This window comes from Festucalex cinctus, chromosome 14 (genome assembly GCF_051991245.1).
Source record: "Festucalex cinctus isolate MCC-2025b chromosome 14, RoL_Fcin_1.0, whole genome shotgun sequence".
Classification (NCBI taxonomy): Eukaryota; Metazoa; Chordata; class Actinopteri; order Syngnathiformes; family Syngnathidae; genus Festucalex; species Festucalex cinctus.
The window spans coordinates 14,714,649-14,737,168 of NC_135424.1; the positions used below are offsets into that span (position 1 = coordinate 14,714,649).

Consider the following 22,520-nt stretch of genomic DNA (forward strand, 5'->3'; position numbering starts at 1 on the left):
ATTCTCCTAATTTCTAAAATAAATACAAAAATAGAATTTGAAGTTGTTTAGCTTTCGCCTGTATTTCCACTGATCTTTACTTATTTTTAAGTTTTTGCTGTGGTATAATTTCAGTATTGGTATCAAGATACTTAATGCAGATACGGTATCAAAGTCAAAATGGCATCATTGCACCACTAGTCTTGAATGAAGTGCAGCATCTGACACTGTACAAACCTTTTTGATGGATTTTAAGAGCTTCCACCTCTGTCTGACAGACTCAAGATTTTATATGGAGAACCTGCAATATTGATAGGATATTAGATTTACCTATAAGCAGAAAACAGCTTTGAATCCTCCTTCGACGGTACTCTGTGGTGTGAATGCTGCTCTTTGCTTTCTTTCCATAGAATCCCATTGTAACTCAAAAGAGGGCAGACAATTCCCTGCAGACTAATCAGAAGATGCTGCAGAAATGTGTCTGAATCCGCCATCCACAAAAGTATCAAAGCATTACCACCACTTTGACTGACAAGGGCTCAGTTTACTCCCTAACACACCTGCTACAATCCATGTTGCCAGGCATTTATGACATTTAACTTTAACACGAACAAAGGCCAATACACTCACACTAAAGACAGGTTAATAAAATGGACCAATCCACAACAGTACTTGGGTCAATTTGACCCAACCTTGTACACCAGCTTTTTATTTATTTATTTTTATTTTAATGAGGTTATTTTTTGATTTGACAAACCAAGAGTGGGTTTGCTCCAATTGACCTTAGTAGTGGATTGGTCCATTTTTGACCCACATTGGTTATTTTTGATCCAGCTGTTTTTAGTGTTCGATAGGCACACATACATTTAGTTTACATTGTGTGTGCACATGCCATGGGAGAATCCTCGTCCCAGAGAAGGCTGACAATGCTGCTTTTGTTTGTGCCACTTGAAGTAGCACCGCACTGTTGAGCTGACATAAGTAATGTGACAGCCCAGTGTAAAGTGAATATTAACAGGGAAGTTGTGACATGAGGAAAAGAGCATATCTGTGTCTTGTGTGGGACTCAAGGAGAGCACTTATGTCAGCCTCCTCCTGACAATAAGAGAATACTTTTAAGTCTACAATTTGTTGCCGTGGTTGCTCAGAGCGAAGAAAGGGAGGATATAGCAATGGAATTATTAGCATGCTGCTGTTTCTATAGAGGAGTGTAGCTGTCAATGTGCTGTGCGGATATCTGAATTCCCCAAAAGACATTAAAATTGATTACTGTACAATAATACACGGTATATTCAAACCAGAATCGTGAACTTTTTAGTGGACTAAAGTAATCCAAATGGTTTGTTTAGTTTTATTCCCAAAAGAAACATTCCTGATAGATCCCAGCTGGAGTTACTGTATTTACTACTATTTGGCCTGATGGATGCCTTGCACCTGTCTTGCTTCTGGAGTTATCCAGCTTTTCCACCCTTGTTGCTGCCAGTGTGATGGAATGTGTGGAATGTACTTGGCGAGTTATCAGGCTGATATCATGTTGATTGTGGTGTTGTGGTGGGTAGCTGTTGACTGTGCTCATTGAAAGAAAGCGTGTGCGCATTGTAAATAAGGGATTTACACCAGCTCTTGTTCCTCCAACAGTCTTAAAAGAATCACCATGTGTTTGTCTTAACAGAATGGTCTTGTGCTTATTGTCCTCTGTAGCCATTAGCCTATCACTTGTCCACACCATCCTTTGCCCATTTCTGGGAAAAACCCCAACGCTCTAGATGGATGCCCCGTCCTACATGTCCCTCACTCAGACACACTGAGGAGCTCTTATCCCACAGCCGCCCCAATAATGCAGTCAGTGTGAGGCCAGGATTAAAAGCTTCCTGTGTCTCTTTACAGCCTTAGTTGACTCATTACATTCCTCCTAAGGTTAATGTTTGATCAGGGTGTAGATGGCAAGCCAGACATTCACAGAGCTTCACTCTTCTCACTCTTTGGCACAACAGAACACTGGAGGTCTTCGGGCAAGTGCTTCATGTTGATAAGGAAGTGGACGGTTGATATCGTGTCTCCCTTTGTTTGAATCATCTCACATCTTAAGTATGACATGAAGTGACATTTGGTGAAAATACTTCCGCAATCAGTTAAATTAGAAAATAATGGGTGGGCTTTGAACATCTCAGTTTCTTTGGATATCGTTCCACTTTTGTGAGGCAGTTGTCTTTACTGATATTTGAATTGAAGCCTGAGAGCATTATTTTTAGAGCCTTACACTTCTGAATTATTCACTCTTACTATTCCACATCCACTAAAATCCTAACAATAGCAATGTGACAAGATTTCCTAAAAATCAGTCTGCCAAAATGCAACATTTCATTGGAATGGCCTCCTCTACCTCTTTGTGGGTGTACCATTTTAGTGTACAGTGCATGTATGTCACGCAAGTTACACCTGCTTGCAAAATCAAACATTTCTAAGTTCAATTACGGCATAAAAATTCAGTGATGCCCGGCTTGAAAGTGTTAAAAGACAAAAGTGCATCAAATTCTACTGAATTGAATCATCCACTTTAAAATATATGAAGATACACATCAAATTGTCTTTTATTGATGGTGTATCGTTTGAAGGAAATGGCACGTTAACAGTCATGAAAAGTTAATTCATAGGTACATAAAATGACAAAAAACTGAATGCATTATACCGTCTCAAACGGAGCCATATCATATCGAAGTGAATTGTAATCCTACTGAATTTCACCGAACCATATCAAATCATTGTACTGCGTTTAAAATCAAACTGTGTATCGTGATATGCATGGGAACGTTTTCTTTTTTTATTTGCAAAATATACATCCCTATAAGCTACTGAATCTTTGTTTTTTGCTGTTAAATGAGATTTCGTAATGTCTCCCAAGAATAGGAAAACTGCTAGCTGTGACACAATTAAGAAGCTATTTTTTTCTATCTTCTAAAATTACAATCGAAACAAAGAAGGAAGTTATGGCAACACACAAGGATGGCGTTCTTTTGTGAGCTAATAGCATCTTTCTCAATGCCTCAACAAAGTGCTTAATATAGTTGCACACACAAAGACAAGTTTAAAAAAAAAAAGAAAGAAACCTCAAACCTTGCAGCAAGGCAGTGCAGTCCCTTTGTGGAAGCTAATAATGGCTAGCTTGCCTTGCCAGCAGTCTCAAGTCACTGCGAGTGTCTTCCCAGGATCCCCATTCGGCTCCCGTACAAGAGCTCCATGATGGTGTTAATTCGGCTTCAAAATCTAAATAAATCCTGTTGTCTCACTCATTACACATTGTTTACATTCGCCATGGTGATTTCCATCTGAATCATGTCAGCCACTTACAACAACGATGCATTATGGGATGTGATGTCATGCTGATTAGGGCATCTAAAATCACTCTTCGACAGACTCAGGAATTGTACTATCCATTCCACACAACTCAAATGTGAACACAACAGCACAAGTGCTTTAAAGTAGCACGAAGGAACTTTTCAATCTTAATAAAAATATTTTTATAACTCTTCTGATGAAACACCGGCTTAAAACTAGTTGAATGGTACATTTGCCATGACCTGAGTAGCATCAGTATCATTTTTCCTGGCACTAAGAATTAAGCAACTTTGAGGAGGATGAACTAGGAACACTGTTACACAAAAAAACTACAATGTGCTGACTGCTTTATGGCACACGTCACTCCCGCCTTTCCCCATTCGTTACAAAGATGAAGTCAATTTGAATGTCAACGCATGATTACTGCTTTTGTGGCAGAAGCTGCAAAACAACTGAAAAGTTTTGTCTGAGGATACAAAAAAGAAAAAAGGAAAAGGGAAGCTACCATGATAAAAGGACAGTCAAGGATCAACATTGGCGTGGATTTCACTCGCTGGCGGGAGTTAAAAAATGACAGAATGCGCTTGTCCTTATAGGTAAAGTGGTCTTCCTGCAGACATAATGCCACTTTTGTCCATATGGTGCTGCCATAATCAACATAAACTTAAAGTTCCTTAATGTTGCTTTAATATGTCATCCTTGAGCATTGTTTACATTTCCTAGGACTGCTCATCCAACAATGAAACACCTTTCCGGCAGTGTACGCAAAAGCAACATTGTAGGAAATGGCAGCCATTATCCGGCTATAGCCATAATCGTAGAGCATGCAAACACTGTGTAGTCACACAGTTACAACATGTTGAAAAAGGAAGGGGAATAATTATATTTATTATAACACTATCATCAGCGAGCTTTCATACGAAAGCTGAAGGTGAAACCTTGGCAGGTGCAGCAATTAATTAATGATGAATTCATTTTGACAAGAGAAGTGATTAGTATTCTTTTTTGGATCTTGTCCACAAAATAAGTTCCATTTATTTAATATCGGTATAATTACAAAAAGTGCATTCATACTATATATGGAAACCACTACCGCCAGCACAGCAAGGCATCTAAATGAGTAAGTCACGATTAATTTTGGGTGCTTGTGTCTTGGCGCGCAGCCAGAGGTGTGGGCTTTTCCTAGTAGTGTCTCACTACCACAATGAATATTTTTTTTTATATCCGGCATCAACCACATCTGATGCAAAACCCAAACCAGATAAACAGAAACTCATACATCAAATGCTCTCTAGGGTTGGGCATTGAGAATCGAGTGGAACCGGGACCAACATTCCGGCTCTCCTGGAATTGTTCAGATTGTAAAATGTTGGTGCTAAATTTTGATAACCTAGTTCACTGCATGGAAGTGACCGAACACAAATGAAGAAGAACCAATAGGAAATGTTTGTGTGTGACACTCACTGACCGGCGTGTTGGACATAAACGGATCAGCAGGAAGTGTGTGCTTGATTCTTACAAGATGTGATCGCGGATTCCTGGATTTGCTTCGGCACAATCGAAAATTTGCGTCTGAATGTTGTAAAAAATAATAAGAATTAAAATAAATAAATAAATAAATAATAATAATAATAATTATTATTATTATTATAATAATTCAACATATGTTTATGTAGACTGCTTACATTATATATACATTTTCCTTGCGTGCCCATCAGTTAGTGTTCAGTAGCATGCTTACCTGCTCCATATCTGGTGAATTATTGTATTTTCTTGAGGATCTTTGTCCAAAAAATAACTCTGGAGGAACCAGAATCGTCCAAATTTAAAGGGATGCTTGACTCATTGAGCCATTCTCAACAGGTAGAAAATAGTATTTTGTCTATAATTAATGTGACAACTTCAATATTTTTCATGAACAATTAATACCTTTAAAAAGTAACATTTGCCACTTTCTGTCGGCTGAAGATTGACTGGCTTAATGTTGTTAAAAATGAATCAGATACTTGTTCTCATTCTTCTTGTTGTTGTTGTATGCTTCCACCTCATTGTGAAGTAAGCAAATGTGGGATTTGATTTTGCTCCTCAAGAGCAGTGGTTGATGGTATTGGTCAGTCTAAAGTTAACATTATTTTAGGAAAAATAACTTATAACTTAGATTAAACAGTGCAGTTATGAGTTTGTATGCAAAGAACTGTGGATGTTTAGAATGCTGCTTCCAATGTGCAGCAGACTGAAGTGCAGTCATGACTCATTGTTGCGGGCTACAGCAGCTCCTCTTGCTATCCGTGTGAACTCGTCATCCAGCCCACTCAAACTCACACCATCCTCTGCATATAGATTCCAATGCAGGAATTCTATTTCGTTCCCTCTGGGAAGTTAGCACAAAGTTAACAAAAAGTGACAAGTTCCTATCCTGGCATTGCTTGTTCCTGCCAATCTTTTTCCGCCGGTATCCAAAATAAGCTACATGGCCATGTCATCTTTGTTTTCTTGACCACGTAACTTCACTTCAACCTAAGTCCACATTGCAAAATCTTGCCTATGAAAAATATTGAATGTCTTGCACAAGCCCCGTGTTAGTGAAAACATACAGTACATGTTTTTTGAGGAAATTTTAACAAGGAAAACAAGCTGCTTTTTTTTTTTATATTATTTTTTTTTTATCTGTTGCGCTGGTTATGTAGGAATTATTCTTCATCAATGCAGGCTAGGGATGAACATTTGACTAAATTTAGTGATAACGTTTATAGTAGAGCTGTCAAAATTAATCGACAAGTAATCGATTATCAAATTAATTTACAAGTATTTTAATAATTGAGTAATTTCTTTTATTTAAAATTGTCCAAATCCTCTGATATCAGCATATCAACGGTAATTGTTCACTGATGTCTCTAGTTCTTTATGAAAGAAGACTGATTATCTTGTGTGTTTAATAAAAATAACATCTGTTTTTACTTTTTACTTTGGAAAACAATGACCGAACCTGTAAAATAGTACATCAATCCCCCTTTTTTGAAATCACCATACGATTACAAAGTATGTAATAAACACCAATCACTTGTTAATAAACAGTACTTAGGGGGAAAAAAATTGTAATACACTTTGATGCAAAATTAAAATCAAATTATTAATCCATTCTAAAAATATTAAATAGTAACAGCACTGGTTTATAGAAAATTATTAGCATTCCACATTCGTTTAGACACAATAGATGAATCATCAATGAATGTAATTAAATTAGCACCAGAGTTTTATTTTCTCTCGTGAATGCACAAAACGGAGTGCTAAAGGTTGACGCTGTGTGTTAATTTGAGATTGGCTAACTTAAAGACATCCATCCATCCATCATTTCTCTGTACCATGCCTCCAAATCTATTTAATCCACTTAATCATACCAGCCTTAACTTTTAAGCCGTATTGAATTTACAACAGTTCTGTGAGGACATTTGTTGTAAATATGGGCACAAGTTATTGTGACTTTCTTCTTTTCACACCGAGCCACTCGCATGATTTATTCAACACAGTTTTAGCGAGACTTCCCATTTTGTATTTCAGTATTGTGGCAACCGGGCCTCCTTTGAATACTCAATTTTTTATTCCGAAGTAGTCACGTAAGCTCCTAAACAAGCCAAAAGGAGCATCGTCACCACCCAGTGTTAAGAGGCATTCATGGTTTCTCCAAAGATCAAATTTAACAGAGTACATATAAACTGGGACTTCACAGATACACGTGAATTTATGCACGTCAACGTAATCGGTATAAGAGCTCAAGCTGCCTGCCTGCTTAAGAGACAGTTTGTGTAGAGTGAAAATATTTTTTGAGAACAGTGTGGCGGGTTGTCGTGTAGGAGTGTGAGTAGGTTAGATTAAAATAGAAGGCAACAGTTTTGCTTATTATTTCCCTTCCTGCCACGCATATTGATTTGACATAGTCCTATTTCAGTCTCAACAAAAGTAGCTGCTCTCTGATGTGCTGTAGCCTTGCGGAGGTTAACATCAAGTCTTTATTTCAAGAAAGAACATTTTATCACAAGGATGCCAGCAAACCAAAAAAAAAAAAAAAAGAGGTGTGCTTTGTATGTTTTTCTATACTCCTTTAAAATTTCATTTATTTTTGTATTTCCAGGCACAAATTGCCTTCCTACAAGGAGAGAGGAAAGGCCAGGAAAATCTCAAGAAAGATCTTGTGAGGAGGATCAAAATGTTGGAGTATGCGCTGAAGCAAGAGAGGTGAGTGACATCACTACTGCGGTTTCAGGCCTCCCACAAAGCGTGTGCATCTTTTCTTTCCTTCGAAAATACCTTTCTGCTCAGAGAAATATGAGATAGATGTGGTCGAAGTCATCAGTCAACATCTCGAGTGCTTTCATCAGCAAGTTGTATTCGTGACTAGAATGCTCGTATTTTAAGAGAGCATACAGCTACACGGATTCACATTGCACATATACAAGTACAATGTCAGCAGGAACAGCAGTGGTGTGAGATTCTCCTGGGTCTGGTTGTCTGATGTCATAGGGAACATGTTGGGGGGAAAGCTACGTTGGCATGTCTTGATATAAACATGCTAAAAATAAGGACAAGAATGGAGATTTTTTTTTTTCTCCAGCCAAAATGAGGTCAGCGCCATAGCTTTCTCTTGTTGGAAAGATTTTCATTGTTTTCATTCTTTCGCGCACCAGCTCATCACCATCTCACTTGTAAACAACTGTGTTCCCAGGGATTTTTTTTTTTGTCATACTAGATTTATAGACAAATGATTATTAGTCGCGTGTTGCACAGGCTGCAATTTTGATCTTACAGAATGTAGTCAGTAGCCACAAGTGGTCTAGACCACCTCAAATTGTTGTTTTCGTCATCAGATCCTTCCCTGCCCGTCTCCCTCCTGAATGTCTTAATAGGATTACACCACAGTATTTTGTGCCATTCAAACAGTTAACTATAGGCAGTTGGGTTCAACTGCGCAAAAGTTTTACTTGTGGTTTATAAACGTGTCAGCCAGAACCTGGGATTTTAAGACGTATTTTAAGAGAGCATACAGCTACACGCATTCACATTGCACATATACAAGTACAATGTCAGCATGAACAGCAGTGGTGTGAGATTCTCCTGGGTCTGGTTGTCTTGCACTTTGCCATTGCAAATGAGAAGGATAATTGATTGCTTTGAATTCATTTGGACAGAATGTTTACCGATAAAGGCTACTTTTGTCATTATCCCATGGAGGTCTCAGAAAAAGTGGGTGTGCGTTTAGTCTGCAGAAGCGGTGCGGGGGTGGGTCCATAACTTATGACGCCATAAAGTGCCAACAGGTCATTTTCTCAGTTTGGGAGGGGCTAGTGCTTGGAGAGCAAAATGACCTAGAATTTCTCATTGAGGAGCGAATGGAGGAAAACACCACTTTGGTGATGTTTTTGGTGAGGAATTAGCATTTTAACACGGCTAAAAGCTCTAAAAAGTTGGTTTTTCATGTTGCTATCCCTTTAACTATGTCTTGAATTGTCAAGTTTTAGTCAGTCTGTGAATTCTACCATCTTAAGTATAAACCGTTTGAATACAGCGAAGAAAGAGAGTGGCACTGATTTCCTCAGCAGGCTCAGGTGTCAGTTACACCTTGCCTTCCGCTCCAGTGTGAGGGCAATCTTTCAACCGTGGGATTGTCCTCTAGCTCTTTTTTTTATTTTTTTTTAATGCATATTTATCTGCTTTTCCCTTGTGAGAGAGAGCACACGACTGCCTCAGGAGCAGCACTTGTAACCCAGAATTACTACCACTTCCCGCTGGTTGCTAAGCAACCACTCGCATCACTAAGAACATCTTAAAAAGACGTGTGAGATTTTTTATGAGGGGAGCTTCCTCTGGATGCGGTCTGAAGTCACGAGCTTGGAGCTGTGTGAATTGAAAGATGTTAGAGAACTCTCTGTACCGAGCCTCCTCTGCTGATAAATTTGCATCTAATGATGATAATAAGAGGTTTTTTTTTTCTTTATCACTTTGTAAATGTATCATACTGCAATGCTAGAAAATAGAATGAAGAGTGATAACAAGTAGCAATGTATTTTTTTGTACATACAGTATTTGAAACAAAGGCTAAATTATATTTATTTGATGGTCTGAAAAATGAAGATGCAAAGTTTAGGTTTGTCACTTTTCATTGATGTTTATGCAAACTTGTCTATAATCAACTATGTTTGTTTACCTGTACACCTCCTCTATTTGTTTTACTTTCAGAGCAAAGTACCATAAGTTAAAATACGGGACAGACTTAAGTCAAGGTGACATGAAACCTCCAAGCTACGATTCCGGTAAATTTGCACTCCCGTCCACCTGCTCTTCTGAATCACTGCTATTGTTGTGTTCGCATACCTTTCATGACATCACTGTTTGCATGTCAAGGCTTCATTCATGTCAGTTCTTGTTTGCCTCCATAGTTTCCTTCTGTGTTCTTTCTTGACTAATGAATGGGGCATGCCATTTAATACAATGCTCGGTGTAAATACTAATTATAAACAATTTTTTTTATTTTTAAATTACTGCTCTTTTCAACACACATTTAAAGCTATATAATAATGCTTTGCACTTCCTGGGCTGGATATTGTCAACAACCTCACAATACAATGCCGAGCATAATACAGGGATCACAAATAGATACAATACATATCGCAGTACATGGCCTTCAAGGCAATACGTATGCTGATATTTTTATATTACATCCATCCATTTTCTTGACCGCTTATTCCTCACAAGGGTCGCGGGGGGTGCTGGAGCCTATCTCAGCTGTATTTGGGCAGTAGGCGGGGTACACCCTGGACCGGTTGCCCGCCAATCGCAGGGCACACAGAGACGAACAACCATCCACACTCACAAGCACACCTAGGGACAATTTGGAGCACCCAATTAACCTGCCATGCATGTCTTTGGAATGTGGGAGGAGACCGGAGTGCCCGGAGAAGACCCACTCAGGCATGGGGAGAACGTGCAAACTCCACCCAGGAAGGCCGGAGCCTGGACTCGAACCCGAGTCCTTATATTACTTTACATACATTTTTATGAAAACAGTCATGTGTATTGTATACCCAAATTATGTTTATTATACCTGAGTTTTTTGTGTGCGCACTGCACAGCAAGGAGCAGCTTTCAGAGATGTGCTGGGAAACTTTATAAATCAATGTGCAATTTTGATTTCTGACATCTCTGTATCGATACATGTATTGTAAAGAGGCACGCAAATTGCCGCAACGATATATTCTGGGATCTTTTTTTTTTTTTAGCACACCGCTAGCAGTGTAAAAAATTGCAAAGAAATTCTATTTAGATCAACTAAGTCACAATCAAAAGCAACATTCCAAAAGTGGCTGTCACCCTGGAATTGTTACCATCCTCACCTACGTATGAAGAATTTAGAGTCTTTAATAAACCCAACATGCATGTTTTTGGAATGTGGGAGGAAGCAAAGAAGGAATGTGGGAGGGAAGAAAACCCATACAAATTCATGGAGAACATGCAGGCTCCGCACAAGAAGGCGAGTGCAGAATTGAGATTTTATTCCAGAACCGCAATACTGTGAGGCAGATGAGCTAACCTTAATTTCGCCGGCATTTCAATTAGACTAATTTCCGCAAAGTAGCTGAAAGGTTAAATTCCAAGGCACTCTTTAACATCCGCGTGCTAATTAAACTGCAATAGCACTTTAAGCTTTGTTTTCTCCAGTGTAAACAAAGTAATGTCGGATGGGTGGATCTTTTGATTGCTCTCTCATGTTCAAGTCCTTTGCCATCATCGTGTCATATTTTGATAATTCCATCTCCTATCTCCTCATCTATTTTCATGAGGACTGTTCAAAGCTCCCAAGCCCTTGAAGTGTCGATGCAGGCGGGAGATGAGGGAAGAGGTGTTAGGCTGTGGAGGTGGGTGGCGAGGGTTGAGTGGGAAGTGTTGCTCATATGGTGACACAGCTGCCCATCGCTCACCTTCCTGACATGCGACCCACTTCTTCAGCAACTTGCATTATTTGGCACCACGACCCCGGCCACTGTGACACACCTGTGTCAGCCATCCAATTGTCATTAACATGCGTCTGAGCCTTGCTAGAGTCCCAGCTGACTCAGAAGTGGAGCGTGAACGTAGATGAATATCACACTGAGCTTCGAGTTCTATCATTGTATTAATAGAGCCACATAGTGAATGTTCTGGATACAGCCTGCACACGCACATCATTGCACTATGACTTAAAACAAAGGCCTACTTTTTTGAAAAAATGTTGACCATACTGTGCTTATTCAAAGATTCTTTGATATTGATGTTCTAGCATCAATATCAACTACTAGAGATATTAATTTAAAAAAAATACAGTCTCAAGTTAATATTTCAATTCTATGTAATTCTATTAGTTGGTCGATAAATCATGTTGACACACAGAAGTAACTGATAGCTGAACATGTGTAGTTGTTAGAATGCGGTGAACAATGGTGCGGGGGAGTTTATAGAATAAACATTAGGCCATGCTTTTTGCAGAGTGCTAATCTGTGTCCTTGTCTTCTCCTCCAGACGATACGAATGAGAACGACACTTCTGGATCGCTGAACAATCAGCTGTCCTGGAAACAAGGCCGGCAGCTCCTCAGGCAGTAAGAACACATACCTTTTATATTTTCAGAATCATTTCTTTATTTGACTACAAAACATACATGACGTGTCATTTGGATTACCTGGCTGTGTGGAATGTTTCCTGGTGTGTATGGCTGACTTGATACAAATTACAATTGGCGAATGATGGTGTACTTCTTTGTCAGCGGCAATGAGGCCCAAAAATGTGGACAGGAGCTCCCCCACATGGGCAACATCAGTCATTACCTACAGTGTCATTTTTGGAACCTCTTATGTTGTCATGTGCATCTTTGTTTGATCATATATATATATATATATATATATATATATATATATATATATATATATATATATATATATATATATATATATATATATATATATATATATATATATGACCAAAATTACATTCTAGTGTCAGAACCTGTCACATGAAACAAAATCCTCCTCCTCTCTACTGACCATACTGTAGCCTCTCACATCATCTGCCTCACATACTGGGCGATCAGGCAGCCCATATTTCTTGATGGGCAAAGTGCTAATTTGAGCAGAGTCATCTTGCCTAAGATGGTGTTAATCAGATTTGTGCTTGTCAACGAGGTAGCAAGAATCTCGTTTCTTCATCATTGATCACATCAATGTCCTTGCAGTATTTTTGTTGTTGTTGTTGTCAACATCCTTGTTCCCCCAAGAAAAGTGTTTTTATGCAGCACTATTCTTATTGTCTAGGTACCTTCAGGAGGTGGGCTACACCGACACCATCTTAGATGTGAAGTCGCAGCGTGTCCGAGCATTACTAGGACTAGCCGGCGATGGAAGTGGGAAGACGGCGGAACGTATGAGTACGGAGCCTTTGGTGAATGGAACAGACACGTCAACAAAGGGAATGGGCACTAGAGGGTAAGTTTTCAGTCAGACCCGGATCCATTACAGTAATCCTGCATCCATTCATATCAAGTCAATTCCTTTTGTTCCTCATAGGAATCCGCTATAGACATACAATAGTATTGGTAGTAGCCTCAGTTAAATGAATAGTATGCAAATGGTTACTGACAACTTAATTGTAAATCACATTGCAAGCAGTCAAAGTATTAAGGCATTTATGTGTTTATTTATGGATTCATTCATAACAGGAAAACGGAGCTCTCTGACACAAGCGCCGTACTCGAGGCCTTCAAGTTCATCGAGAATGCGGTGGCTGAGTTTAGTGATGAAGACGATGAAGAGGATAGTGAGGGGAAGGAGAGGACTAATGTGGAGTCCAGAACGGTAAAATAATAGCCTGTCTTCACTAGCTAAAAAAGCGTGTCTTGGCAGAATTTATGTTTCTGCATGTTCCCTGCAGATCATTCGGAAGAAGCCGTCGTCGTCCACACCGCCAGCCAGTATGGACATTAGTGAGGACCCAGACACAGAAGACGCACTTAAGGGCTTTGACTTCTTATCAAGTCCTGACGAGATGGACATCTCACCAGAGTGCAGAGGGACAGGGGATGGCACTGACTGGGGTGAGTCTATTGAAACTGGCAGTATAATCAACAAAATGAAACACATCAACATCGAGATCTTAGAACATGAAGAGATGGCTAATTGTTTCCATTTATTGACTATAAATGTGATTATTTTCTTTGTTACTTTTTTTCTCTCACACTTCTCATTCATTTGTCTTGTGTACATAAATCACAACCAACGGAGTTAATCTCATATTGTGTGATGTCATCCACTCTGTGTTCCCGTAGCCAGTTTGTGACTAGAATGTGTCTTACATCCTATGTGTTTAACCAGTGTAATGTTTACGTCTTCCACTTGTCCTCAGATTAAAGCCAGAACAAAATGGGCTCAATATTATACTGAGCTGTTTCTTTGTATAAGGGGTTCTGGGTTGTGCCAGTGTTCTGGATTTCTTGGCATTTCAGCTTTGCTGGAAACCAAAACCGTTCTTTTATGGCCTGTAAAAGCAAAGCTATAAGGCGTCTAAATTTAGCATGTTTAAATTTATATTGTAGTTGTGGACATATGTAAACAGTGAGCAGCCTGCAACTAGTGGTCTGCAATGTTTATTTTGTCATTTCTGGGCTGCAAAGAAACAGTGAAAAGTTAAATGGAAATTTATAGTTAATCCCAAGAAGATGCAAATTCTTAGTTTGAAATATGTCTGCACGTAGCATCTTCTAAATCCTACACACTGGTTCTTTAACTTATGGGCATCCGTCTTTTACGATAGAAAAGTCCAAACATCCAAATGAAACAATCCACAGCATGCAAAGAATCCTCAACATGCAACCTTGAGAAACCTCCAGAGTAGAAGGAAATGGAGAGCCAGCTGTGTAAATCCTCCACCCTGGCCAGGCCTTTTGGGGCTCACCACTTGGCAGTTCCTCAACAGCCTCTCGGTTTGGTTTTGTCCCCCCTGTGCAGACAAGGACGAGCAAGGTCCCATTTCTGAGGCCTGGGACGTGGACCCGGGATTGATAACCAAACTCAAGGAGCAGTACAGAAAGGAACGCAAGGGGAAAAAGGGGGTGAAGAGTAAGTCCTGCCAGGCATCGCTGCCTCCCTTCTTCTCTCTTTGTAGAGCCTCACTTTCTTGAGTTCAGTACAATAGCTCCAATCGAATGCCCTTTACTTGGCTTTGCTCTGACCTATTCTTGTCTGTCATTTCATCCTGATTGGTTTCTGTTCTCTGTGCTGCACATTCCAAATTTGTCTCCTTTTACTCGCTCACTGCATGTTGTTATTTTGTCCCACTTGAATGTCACGTATAATATGAAAGGTGGTCCATCTGAGTATATCAAATCATCTCCACAGTCTGTGTCAGAACTGCTTTCTGCAGCGATAATAACGCCATTACCGCCATTACCATCACCGCGGTGTGTCCGCCTTAATGCTTGTGTACTGTTGCAGCTCTTCACAATTGTCTCACTTGGGTCTTCATAGTCTATTTCACTCTGCAGTTTTTCCTAGCTGTGATTGAATAAAGAAATTAAGGCCAATCACGTTCCACCTCATTTCATTCAGTGCTGCTTTTACTACTTCTGGTTTCAGGACAGGTTAGTTTTACTCTTCACTCTGTGGTAGAGGACAAAGTAAGTCGATGCAATTTGAAGCTGTAGATCTTGTATTGTGCATTTTTTCCCCCCACAATTTACAACAGTTATGAGGATGACTTGATGGTCTTAAAATTAAGAATTATATCACATTTTACATCTACTCTTTCTTGTCTTGCTGAAATTAGCCTGTTTTGAGTTTCACCCTGCCCCATATACTGCAGGGCCAATGCTGGTTATGGATTCCGTTACCATGACGACCGGGGGCGAGGCTAGCGGGTTGAACGAGGCTAGCTGCTTCTACTGTGTGGAAAATAGCGAATGTACAGACACTGAATTAATAAATTAGCCAGACTTTCAAAAAGGCCATTTGAGGGAAATTTGAAACTCAAGCACATTTTCAGAAATTGGCAGATAGTTAAACATTTAATGGTTATTTAATTTCAACACTTGATGCTTAGACGGGCGCTCGTGAATACAAGCAATTTAAAAGTCAATTGTTTTTATAGCATGTCCCCATTAATTGATTTGAAATGTATCCTAAGTCTACATTTAATAATAAACCACCTTTCTTCCTGTTGCTGACTTCCATTCTTTTTCTTCTGCATCCCTTATTTTTATTGCCTTCCAATTCTGCATTCTTTTTTCCCCTTTTCATGTTTTATTTCTTCACACCCTTGTGTTTTCACTCATGTCTCTTGTTTAACACGCTTGATGGGATGCTTTAAACAGGGCCCAACCGGTCCAAGCTCCAAGACATGCTGGCTAATCTGCGAGACGCTGAGGACGTGTCCCACATGCAGCCTCCATCCACCGCCCAATCCCGATCCAACGTGGTACGCTTCAACGAGCACGACGGCGGCCGAACAGATGAAGGTCAGCGAGCCTTAATAAGTATTTTAGTTTCAACATGCCAGTCCTGTATCAGCCTGCCTGTAATTGTCTTCACCGTTATGATGACTCGAGCTCTGGGTTTATTTCTAGTGGAGGCGCTGACCTTCCCGCCCACCTCAGGGAAGTCGTTCATTATGGGCTCAGATGAGGCCATGGAGAGTGAGCTGGGCCTGGGCGAGCTGGCCGGGCTCACTGTAGCCAATGAGGCCGACAGCCTGGCGTACGATGTGAGTAGGAGGGAGCCAAAAATCCCCACAAGGCCAGTATTCTGGCCAGAACTATTTCGGGGTATGTCATGATTGGAGCTTAGAGTGTAGCACACTGGCCGTGTTCCTCTAATACACAGAGATATATCATATAGCAAAAATTCACAAACATGGCAAGCTTCTATTTTTGCTTGCAGAGAAACTGCTTTGGTCATGCATATGTGGAAATGCTTAGAAAGTTGGTGTTCATACGCACAATGAATACCTTTTCCCCACAGTGTTTACTTTCTTCTTTTTGCATTCTATACGGAGAAATATAGCTACTGTGCTTTTAATTGGACAATCATGGCATGCTTGTGCAGCAATTACGGGATTGTCAATAGATTAGACTGACGATTTTCAAATCCAAACTAAAAACCCAACTATTCAAGATCGCCTACACTCTTTAAACCACACTCCTTTTACTTTTAGTTTAGTCATAATTCTATTTAATCTGTAGAATTGTTGTTTTAAATTTAGTTGTACAGCGTCCTTGAGGGTCTTGAAAGGTGCTTCCAAGTGTAATTTATTATTATTATTATTATTATTATCATTAAGGCTGCACAATATATCAAAACAATATCTATATCGCGATATTGGCCCATGCAATATGCATATCGCAAAGACATGCAATAAGTTTCATATGGAATTTTATGCTTTTATCTGAATTGAACCAGTCAGATGTTTACTAACATGTGCACCATCATCCAATACTGTAGTGGATTATTGAGGTAATTACAATTAACTGATACATTGAGTTTGCCTATTTTTTGCCACATAAAAATGTAATTCTTTCATTAGATAATGCAAATGTCATTTTTTTGGGTACATGGTAAATATCACATTAATATCGCTATCGCTATATTCAGAAGCTATATCGCATATTGCATGTTTTTCCAATATCGTGCAGCCCTTGTTGTTGTTATTGTTGTTGTTATTATTATTACTATTATTATTATTATTATTATTATTATTATTATTATTATTTGCGAGTTAATTTGTTTCTAATTTTCAGTTGTACAACTCGGCCTGCTGCCAGCTTTATCTCATGTCAAGTTTACATGAGCTATATTGTTTTTATTTTTTATTTATTTATTTATTTTTTTAATTAATTGAATTTTCACCGTACATACTGTTGAAAGTTCCTGACTCGAGACTCTTTCCTCAGATTGGCAACAATAAAGATGCCATGCGAAAAACCTGGAATCCTAAATTTACCCTGCGGAGCCATTTTGACGGGATTCGAGCCCTGACCTTCCATCCCGTGGAGCCCGTCCTGGTCACTGCCTCAGAGGATCACACGCTCAAGATGTGGAATCTTCAAAAGACGACTCCAGCCAAAAAGTAAGAGAACATGACGTACCGGAGAAAGTCACTCGTGAATATGTGAAGATGGTTTGTTTCCATCGGGTTGACTCAGTCATCAGCAGGGAATTGTTCTCACTCCATGAAAGTGATTTCGCAGCACAGCTCTGCCACACGCCCACACACTGTCGACTGGGAGTCATTCAGAGTAAACACTTCAGATCAGTGCAACTCGTTAATCTACAGTTTTAGAATGTCAAGAGATCATCGACTGTCAGGAACGTTCTGGATGTTTTGTCAGGAACATTTGCATCTCAACAGAAACACTCAGAAGAACACCAATATTCTCTTTATATTTTTAATTTGTTTTTTAAATCATATTTTCTTTGAATAGTTTCAAGTGACATTTTAAAAGGACCGACACAGCCAAAATTAAAAATAAATAAATAAATGTGAAAATAAAATCGATATAAAAATTAATAGTGGAATATTTTTTTTTTAAATTAATACTGTTGTTCCGATACCCTTTTTTGGCTCCCGATACCAATTCCGATACCCAGCTTTGCAGTATCGGCCGTTGCCGATACCATACCGATACTACGTTTTTTTTTTTTCTTAACATGAAAAAGCTGTCCTGCCATTGGTTCAGAGCATTCAAGGGCCAATAGGATATCTTAGATCGGCTTGCAGTAAACATGTCACATATCAGTGAATGTCGTGCACGAGCAAGACGCAAGAGGCTGCATCCAAAATTCTATATTTGCCTTGGAATTAATGGTATCGGCATGTTACTTGTTAGTAGTCACCGATACCACTGTTTTAATGAATCGGGCCTCTGTCGATACAAGTATCGGTATCGGAACAACACTAATAAAAATAAACAAAATAAATATATAAAAATAAATATCTAAATAGAATTAAATTACAATCAATAAAAGTATTTTATATCATGCTGCAGAGGCTGTCAGCATGAAATCCGTCATGAAATGTTATTCAAATGAGGAACCAGGCCTAAGTGTGTCTATAAGGGAATGTAACAAAATCATTTGGTGTGTGGTGACCAATGAAAATAAAAAATTAAATTAAATTAAAAATAAATAAATAAAAACTGATATAAAAAATATAATTCAAAAATTAAATGCAAAAAATATAAATGATATCAAACAAAATATATAGATATGAATAAATAAAAGTAAAAAATAAATACAAAAATAAGATTATAAAATGTAAAAATGTAGAAATAAATAAAAAATATATAAATAGAATTAAATTTCAATCAATAAATTAAAGCGCTCTGCTCTCATATTTATTTATTTAGGCGTTCCTAAGTGTGTCTATAAGTGAATGTCACAAAATAATTTGGTGTGTGGTGACCAATGAGTATTATTTATTTATTTATTTATTTATTTATTTTTGTCCACAGGAGTACATCTTTAGACGTGGAGCCAATCTACACATTCAGGGCCCACAGGTACAAACAGTAGTCTAAAACAAAAATATGTTTTACTGTTGACAAACATTTTAATAGCTAATCATACTGTATCCACACAGGGGGGCGGTGTTGAGTGTGGTCATGAGCAGCTCTGGTGAGCAGTGTTTTAGCGGAGGAGTGGACGGCACCATCCAATGCTGGAACATGCCCAATCCCAACATCGACCCCTACGATTCATATGGTAACGCCGGCATAATGTTTTTATGAAATAAATTCATTTGCTAATGGAGCTTCAGTGAATTTATTGAGTTTGTGGTGCGTGGCAGACTCATCAGTGCTTCGCGGGGAGCTTTGCGGACACACAGACTCCGTTTGGGGTTTAGTGTACAGCAGTACACACCAGCGCCTCCTTTCCTGCTCGGCTGATGGGACCGTGAGATTGTGGGATGCCAACAGCACTTCCCCCGCCCTCGCAGTGTTCAACGAAAATAAAAGTAATCATTCCCGAGTTATCCTCAGTTACCGTCTGCTTTTGTGTAACCCGCGGGTGCTTACGTTTGCATCAGAGATGGGAGTTCCCTCCTCGGTGGACCTGGTCTGCAGTGAACCGGCTCACCTGGTCACATCCTTCACTAACGGGGAGATCGGCCTCTTCAACATGGAGACGAGTCAACTTGTCCTCAGCTTGGAGTCCAATTCGGAGCAAGGTATAGGAAATGGTGGATGGATATGCACAGAAGATAAATATGTTGTTTCTCATCTTGCAAGGCCTGTTTTATATACTCATTGTATACGCTTTCATATTAAAGTGTAGTTGATATCTCACCATGGGCCAAAAGTGATCCTTAAATAAGGCAGAACTTGGGATATTTTACACCTTGTATATTCAGTGTTATTCACATGCATTTATGTTTGATTTGACCAAAACACTGACTGTTTAGTTCAGGGGGTAACAAAATCATTTTTGTGGCGGGCCACGTTGTATTTACGGCTTGTTGTATGTTACGTGAAACTACAACAAATTGATGGCTTACTGGTTTTGAAATAAAAAAAATCAATGATAATTGTTATTTTAAGTTACGGTAAAAAGGGTAAGAAAAAAAGCAAAATCTCATCATTATTATTTATTACACATGAGAATTTGAATTTTTTTTCCAGATTTCAGCAATAACCATGAAAAGATAGATATTTTATTATACATTGATACTGTCTTTAAAGTCTGCTTATTTTTTCTCTCTCAAAATACATCAAATTGATGTGAAGTGTGACATATTTGACCATTTTTGCATTCCCAATTACCCTCCTCCAGCGGTCGTATATCTTTCCCATTTTTTCCATCCCTGATTAATGCCTTAATATTATTGAAAAAGAATGAGTGTGCTCCCTACTGCCCTGCAAAATTTGTGTTAGTTAACCGCAGTCAATTTAAACATAAAAAAAAATTCAGTCAAATGAAAAAATTTTGCTTTAAAGTATGGTTTGCTTTTGCGGGCCACATAAAAGGATGTAACGGGCCGGATTTGGCCCCCGGGTCTTGAGTTTATCACCTGTAGTTTAGTTCAACAACTATTATATAAAATTGTACAATTCATCGTTTTTTTTTGTTTGTTTTTTTCCTTTAAAAGTGGTTGAATTGAATATCTAGTAAATTGATGTAATATTGTGAATAATACAATTGTTAACAAATTAAACAATGGTATACCTACATTTAACAATTTAGTATTTATTTATTTAGTATTTATTTTACTCAGTAATTGGTGAATGAATTATAATGAAACTAAGTATCTGCGTTTGGTGTCAGCGATTAATCAAGAGTTGAGTACTCATAATGGTATCTGTCTGGGGAAAAAAAAGTGATATTGAACGTCACCATTTGCATTTCCACACTAATGCGACGTTGTTGTTAACCAGGTCCTCCCATTCACATCAACAAGATCCTCAGCCACCCCACGTTGCCCATCACCATCACAGCACAGGAGGACAGACACATCAAGTTCTACGACAACAACACTGGCAAACTGATCCACTCGATGGTGGCCCACCTGGATGCCGTCACCAGCTTAGCCGTGGACCCCAACGGACTGTATCTCATGTCGGGCAGTAAGTGTCTCAACTTAAAAGAAATAATCACCTTCAGATTTCAGTGCAGTCATTTTGATTCCGCCAACTTTCGTCCAGGTCACGACTGCTCCATCCGCCTGTGGAACCTGGAGAGCAAAACGTGCATCCAGGAGTTCACGGCTCACCGCAAGAAATTTGAGGAGTCCATTCACGATGTGGCTTTTCATCCGTCGAAATGCTACATCGCCAGCGCCGGGGCGGACGCTCTCGCCAAGGTGTTCGTATGACGCAGTGCGGCGTCTCTCCCCGTAGTCCCCTCCCCCGACTCCGCCTCCACTGATCAGGGACCAATTGAGGCACAGGAGGGGAATAGACCTTCAGGCACGGGTCCGATCCCACCCCCCACCGCCCACTGGTTTCCTATCGGATCGGCAGACGTAGCTGCTAACAGGCCGGGGATCTCCACGTGAAGGTCGGGCTGGGAGAACGGTCCTCCTCCCCCCCCCCCCCCCCCCCCCCTCCATGAGCATCCAGGCAGGCCTGGGTGTGACCGCTCACAGCGCCCTACAGCTACTCAGACTTCACCTCCGCAACCAGGAGGCTCAGGACAAGTGAGAGGAGTCAAGAAACACGGTTCCGAATCGCATTTTTTTGCTCCCCAACGTCAGCCCGCACCCCTCAGGCCTTCTCCTCCCCCATCAACGGACCCCCTACAAAGATCAGGTTTTGTTGTCGGTCCACGTTCACTTCCGCTTCGCTCCCCGGACTGACTCCGTTTTCTGGCCTGCCTTTGATTTTCCTTTTTAAAACACTTGTTGACAAATGTGCCTTTGCTTTAAAAGGCCTTGGAAATGTTCTTTTAACAAGCTTGTTTTGGGGGAGTGGGGAGGGAGGGACCGGCAGAGAAACGGATCTGGTTGACACAGTGTTGCTGATTTTAACATTGGATGTAAAATGACAAATGCTTATAATAAACAAAATATATATTCAGTCTTAAAATTAACTGTGCAGTGTGAATTTGAGTGCTCCTTTTTGATAAATGTGTTTGGGGAATCAGTTTTGTGCTTTTCCAGGCAAAGCTGGTAGTGTGACGCAGAGCAGATACACGATATGGTCTGCTTGGTAGATTATTGTACACTTGACAAGTAAGATTAGCCTACAAATATTTGTGTCTAAATGAAACCATTTGGGTTATACTATTATAATTCAAAGTTGGTTATCGGTGTCCATTTTAGGAATAACGAATTGATTTTGGCCAGTTTGCTCTTGTTCCAATTGAATGCTTGTACTGTTTGTAGTCCCCTCTCCCTACCGGACATGCTTGATTACAACGTGATGTGTCATGTCCACTTATTGGCGGTAGTCCAGTGTTTAGCAGGAACTTAGTGCAGTACTTTAGGACTCTTTGACGTAACACGTTCGCCATCTAACACGGAGTGAGCTGACATTTCCTGCATCTTCTAATCCTACTGTAAACTGTGAGGAGACCTTCCTAGGGTTTGAATCAGTGCAGCGTCCAACGAGCCATTTTCTCATTCACTGGTTTGTAAATCAAAGCAATGTTCAAAATAAAACCTGCTGTAAACTATTCACTTGACTCCGATGTCATTTTCAT

The 22,520-nt window shown here is 39.6% G+C and overlaps 1 protein-coding gene across 2 annotated transcripts in view; it reads left to right on the forward strand.

The window, feature by feature from the left end:
- Nucleotides 1-22,495, forward strand: part of LOC144000817 (striatin-like) — a 28,338-nt gene extending 5,843 nt beyond the window's left edge. The window contains exons 2-17 of one of the 2 annotated variants that reach the window (XM_077494460.1): nucleotides 7,445-7,548; nucleotides 9,547-9,620; nucleotides 11,863-11,941; nucleotides 12,651-12,821; nucleotides 13,055-13,190; nucleotides 13,267-13,429; nucleotides 14,340-14,450; nucleotides 15,701-15,844; nucleotides 15,953-16,089; nucleotides 17,276-17,451; nucleotides 18,836-18,883; nucleotides 18,964-19,085; nucleotides 19,171-19,338; nucleotides 19,411-19,551; nucleotides 20,756-20,944; nucleotides 21,023-22,495. In XM_077494460.1, coding sequence (XP_077350586.1) covers nucleotides 7,445-7,548; nucleotides 9,547-9,620; nucleotides 11,863-11,941; nucleotides 12,651-12,821; nucleotides 13,055-13,190; nucleotides 13,267-13,429; nucleotides 14,340-14,450; nucleotides 15,701-15,844; nucleotides 15,953-16,089; nucleotides 17,276-17,451; nucleotides 18,836-18,883; nucleotides 18,964-19,085; nucleotides 19,171-19,338; nucleotides 19,411-19,551; nucleotides 20,756-20,944; nucleotides 21,023-21,192 — 2,133 coding nt within the window. In that variant the 3' untranslated portion in view covers nucleotides 21,193-22,495. The remainder of the gene's footprint in view (nucleotides 1-7,444; nucleotides 7,549-9,546; nucleotides 9,621-11,862; nucleotides 11,942-12,650; nucleotides 12,822-13,054; nucleotides 13,191-13,266; nucleotides 13,430-14,339; nucleotides 14,451-15,700; nucleotides 15,845-15,952; nucleotides 16,090-17,275; nucleotides 17,452-18,835; nucleotides 18,884-18,963; nucleotides 19,086-19,170; nucleotides 19,339-19,410; nucleotides 19,552-20,755; nucleotides 20,945-21,022) is intronic. The other variant, XM_077494461.1, reaches the window with a different exon arrangement.
- The last annotated feature ends 25 nt before the right edge of the window (nucleotides 22,496-22,520 follow it).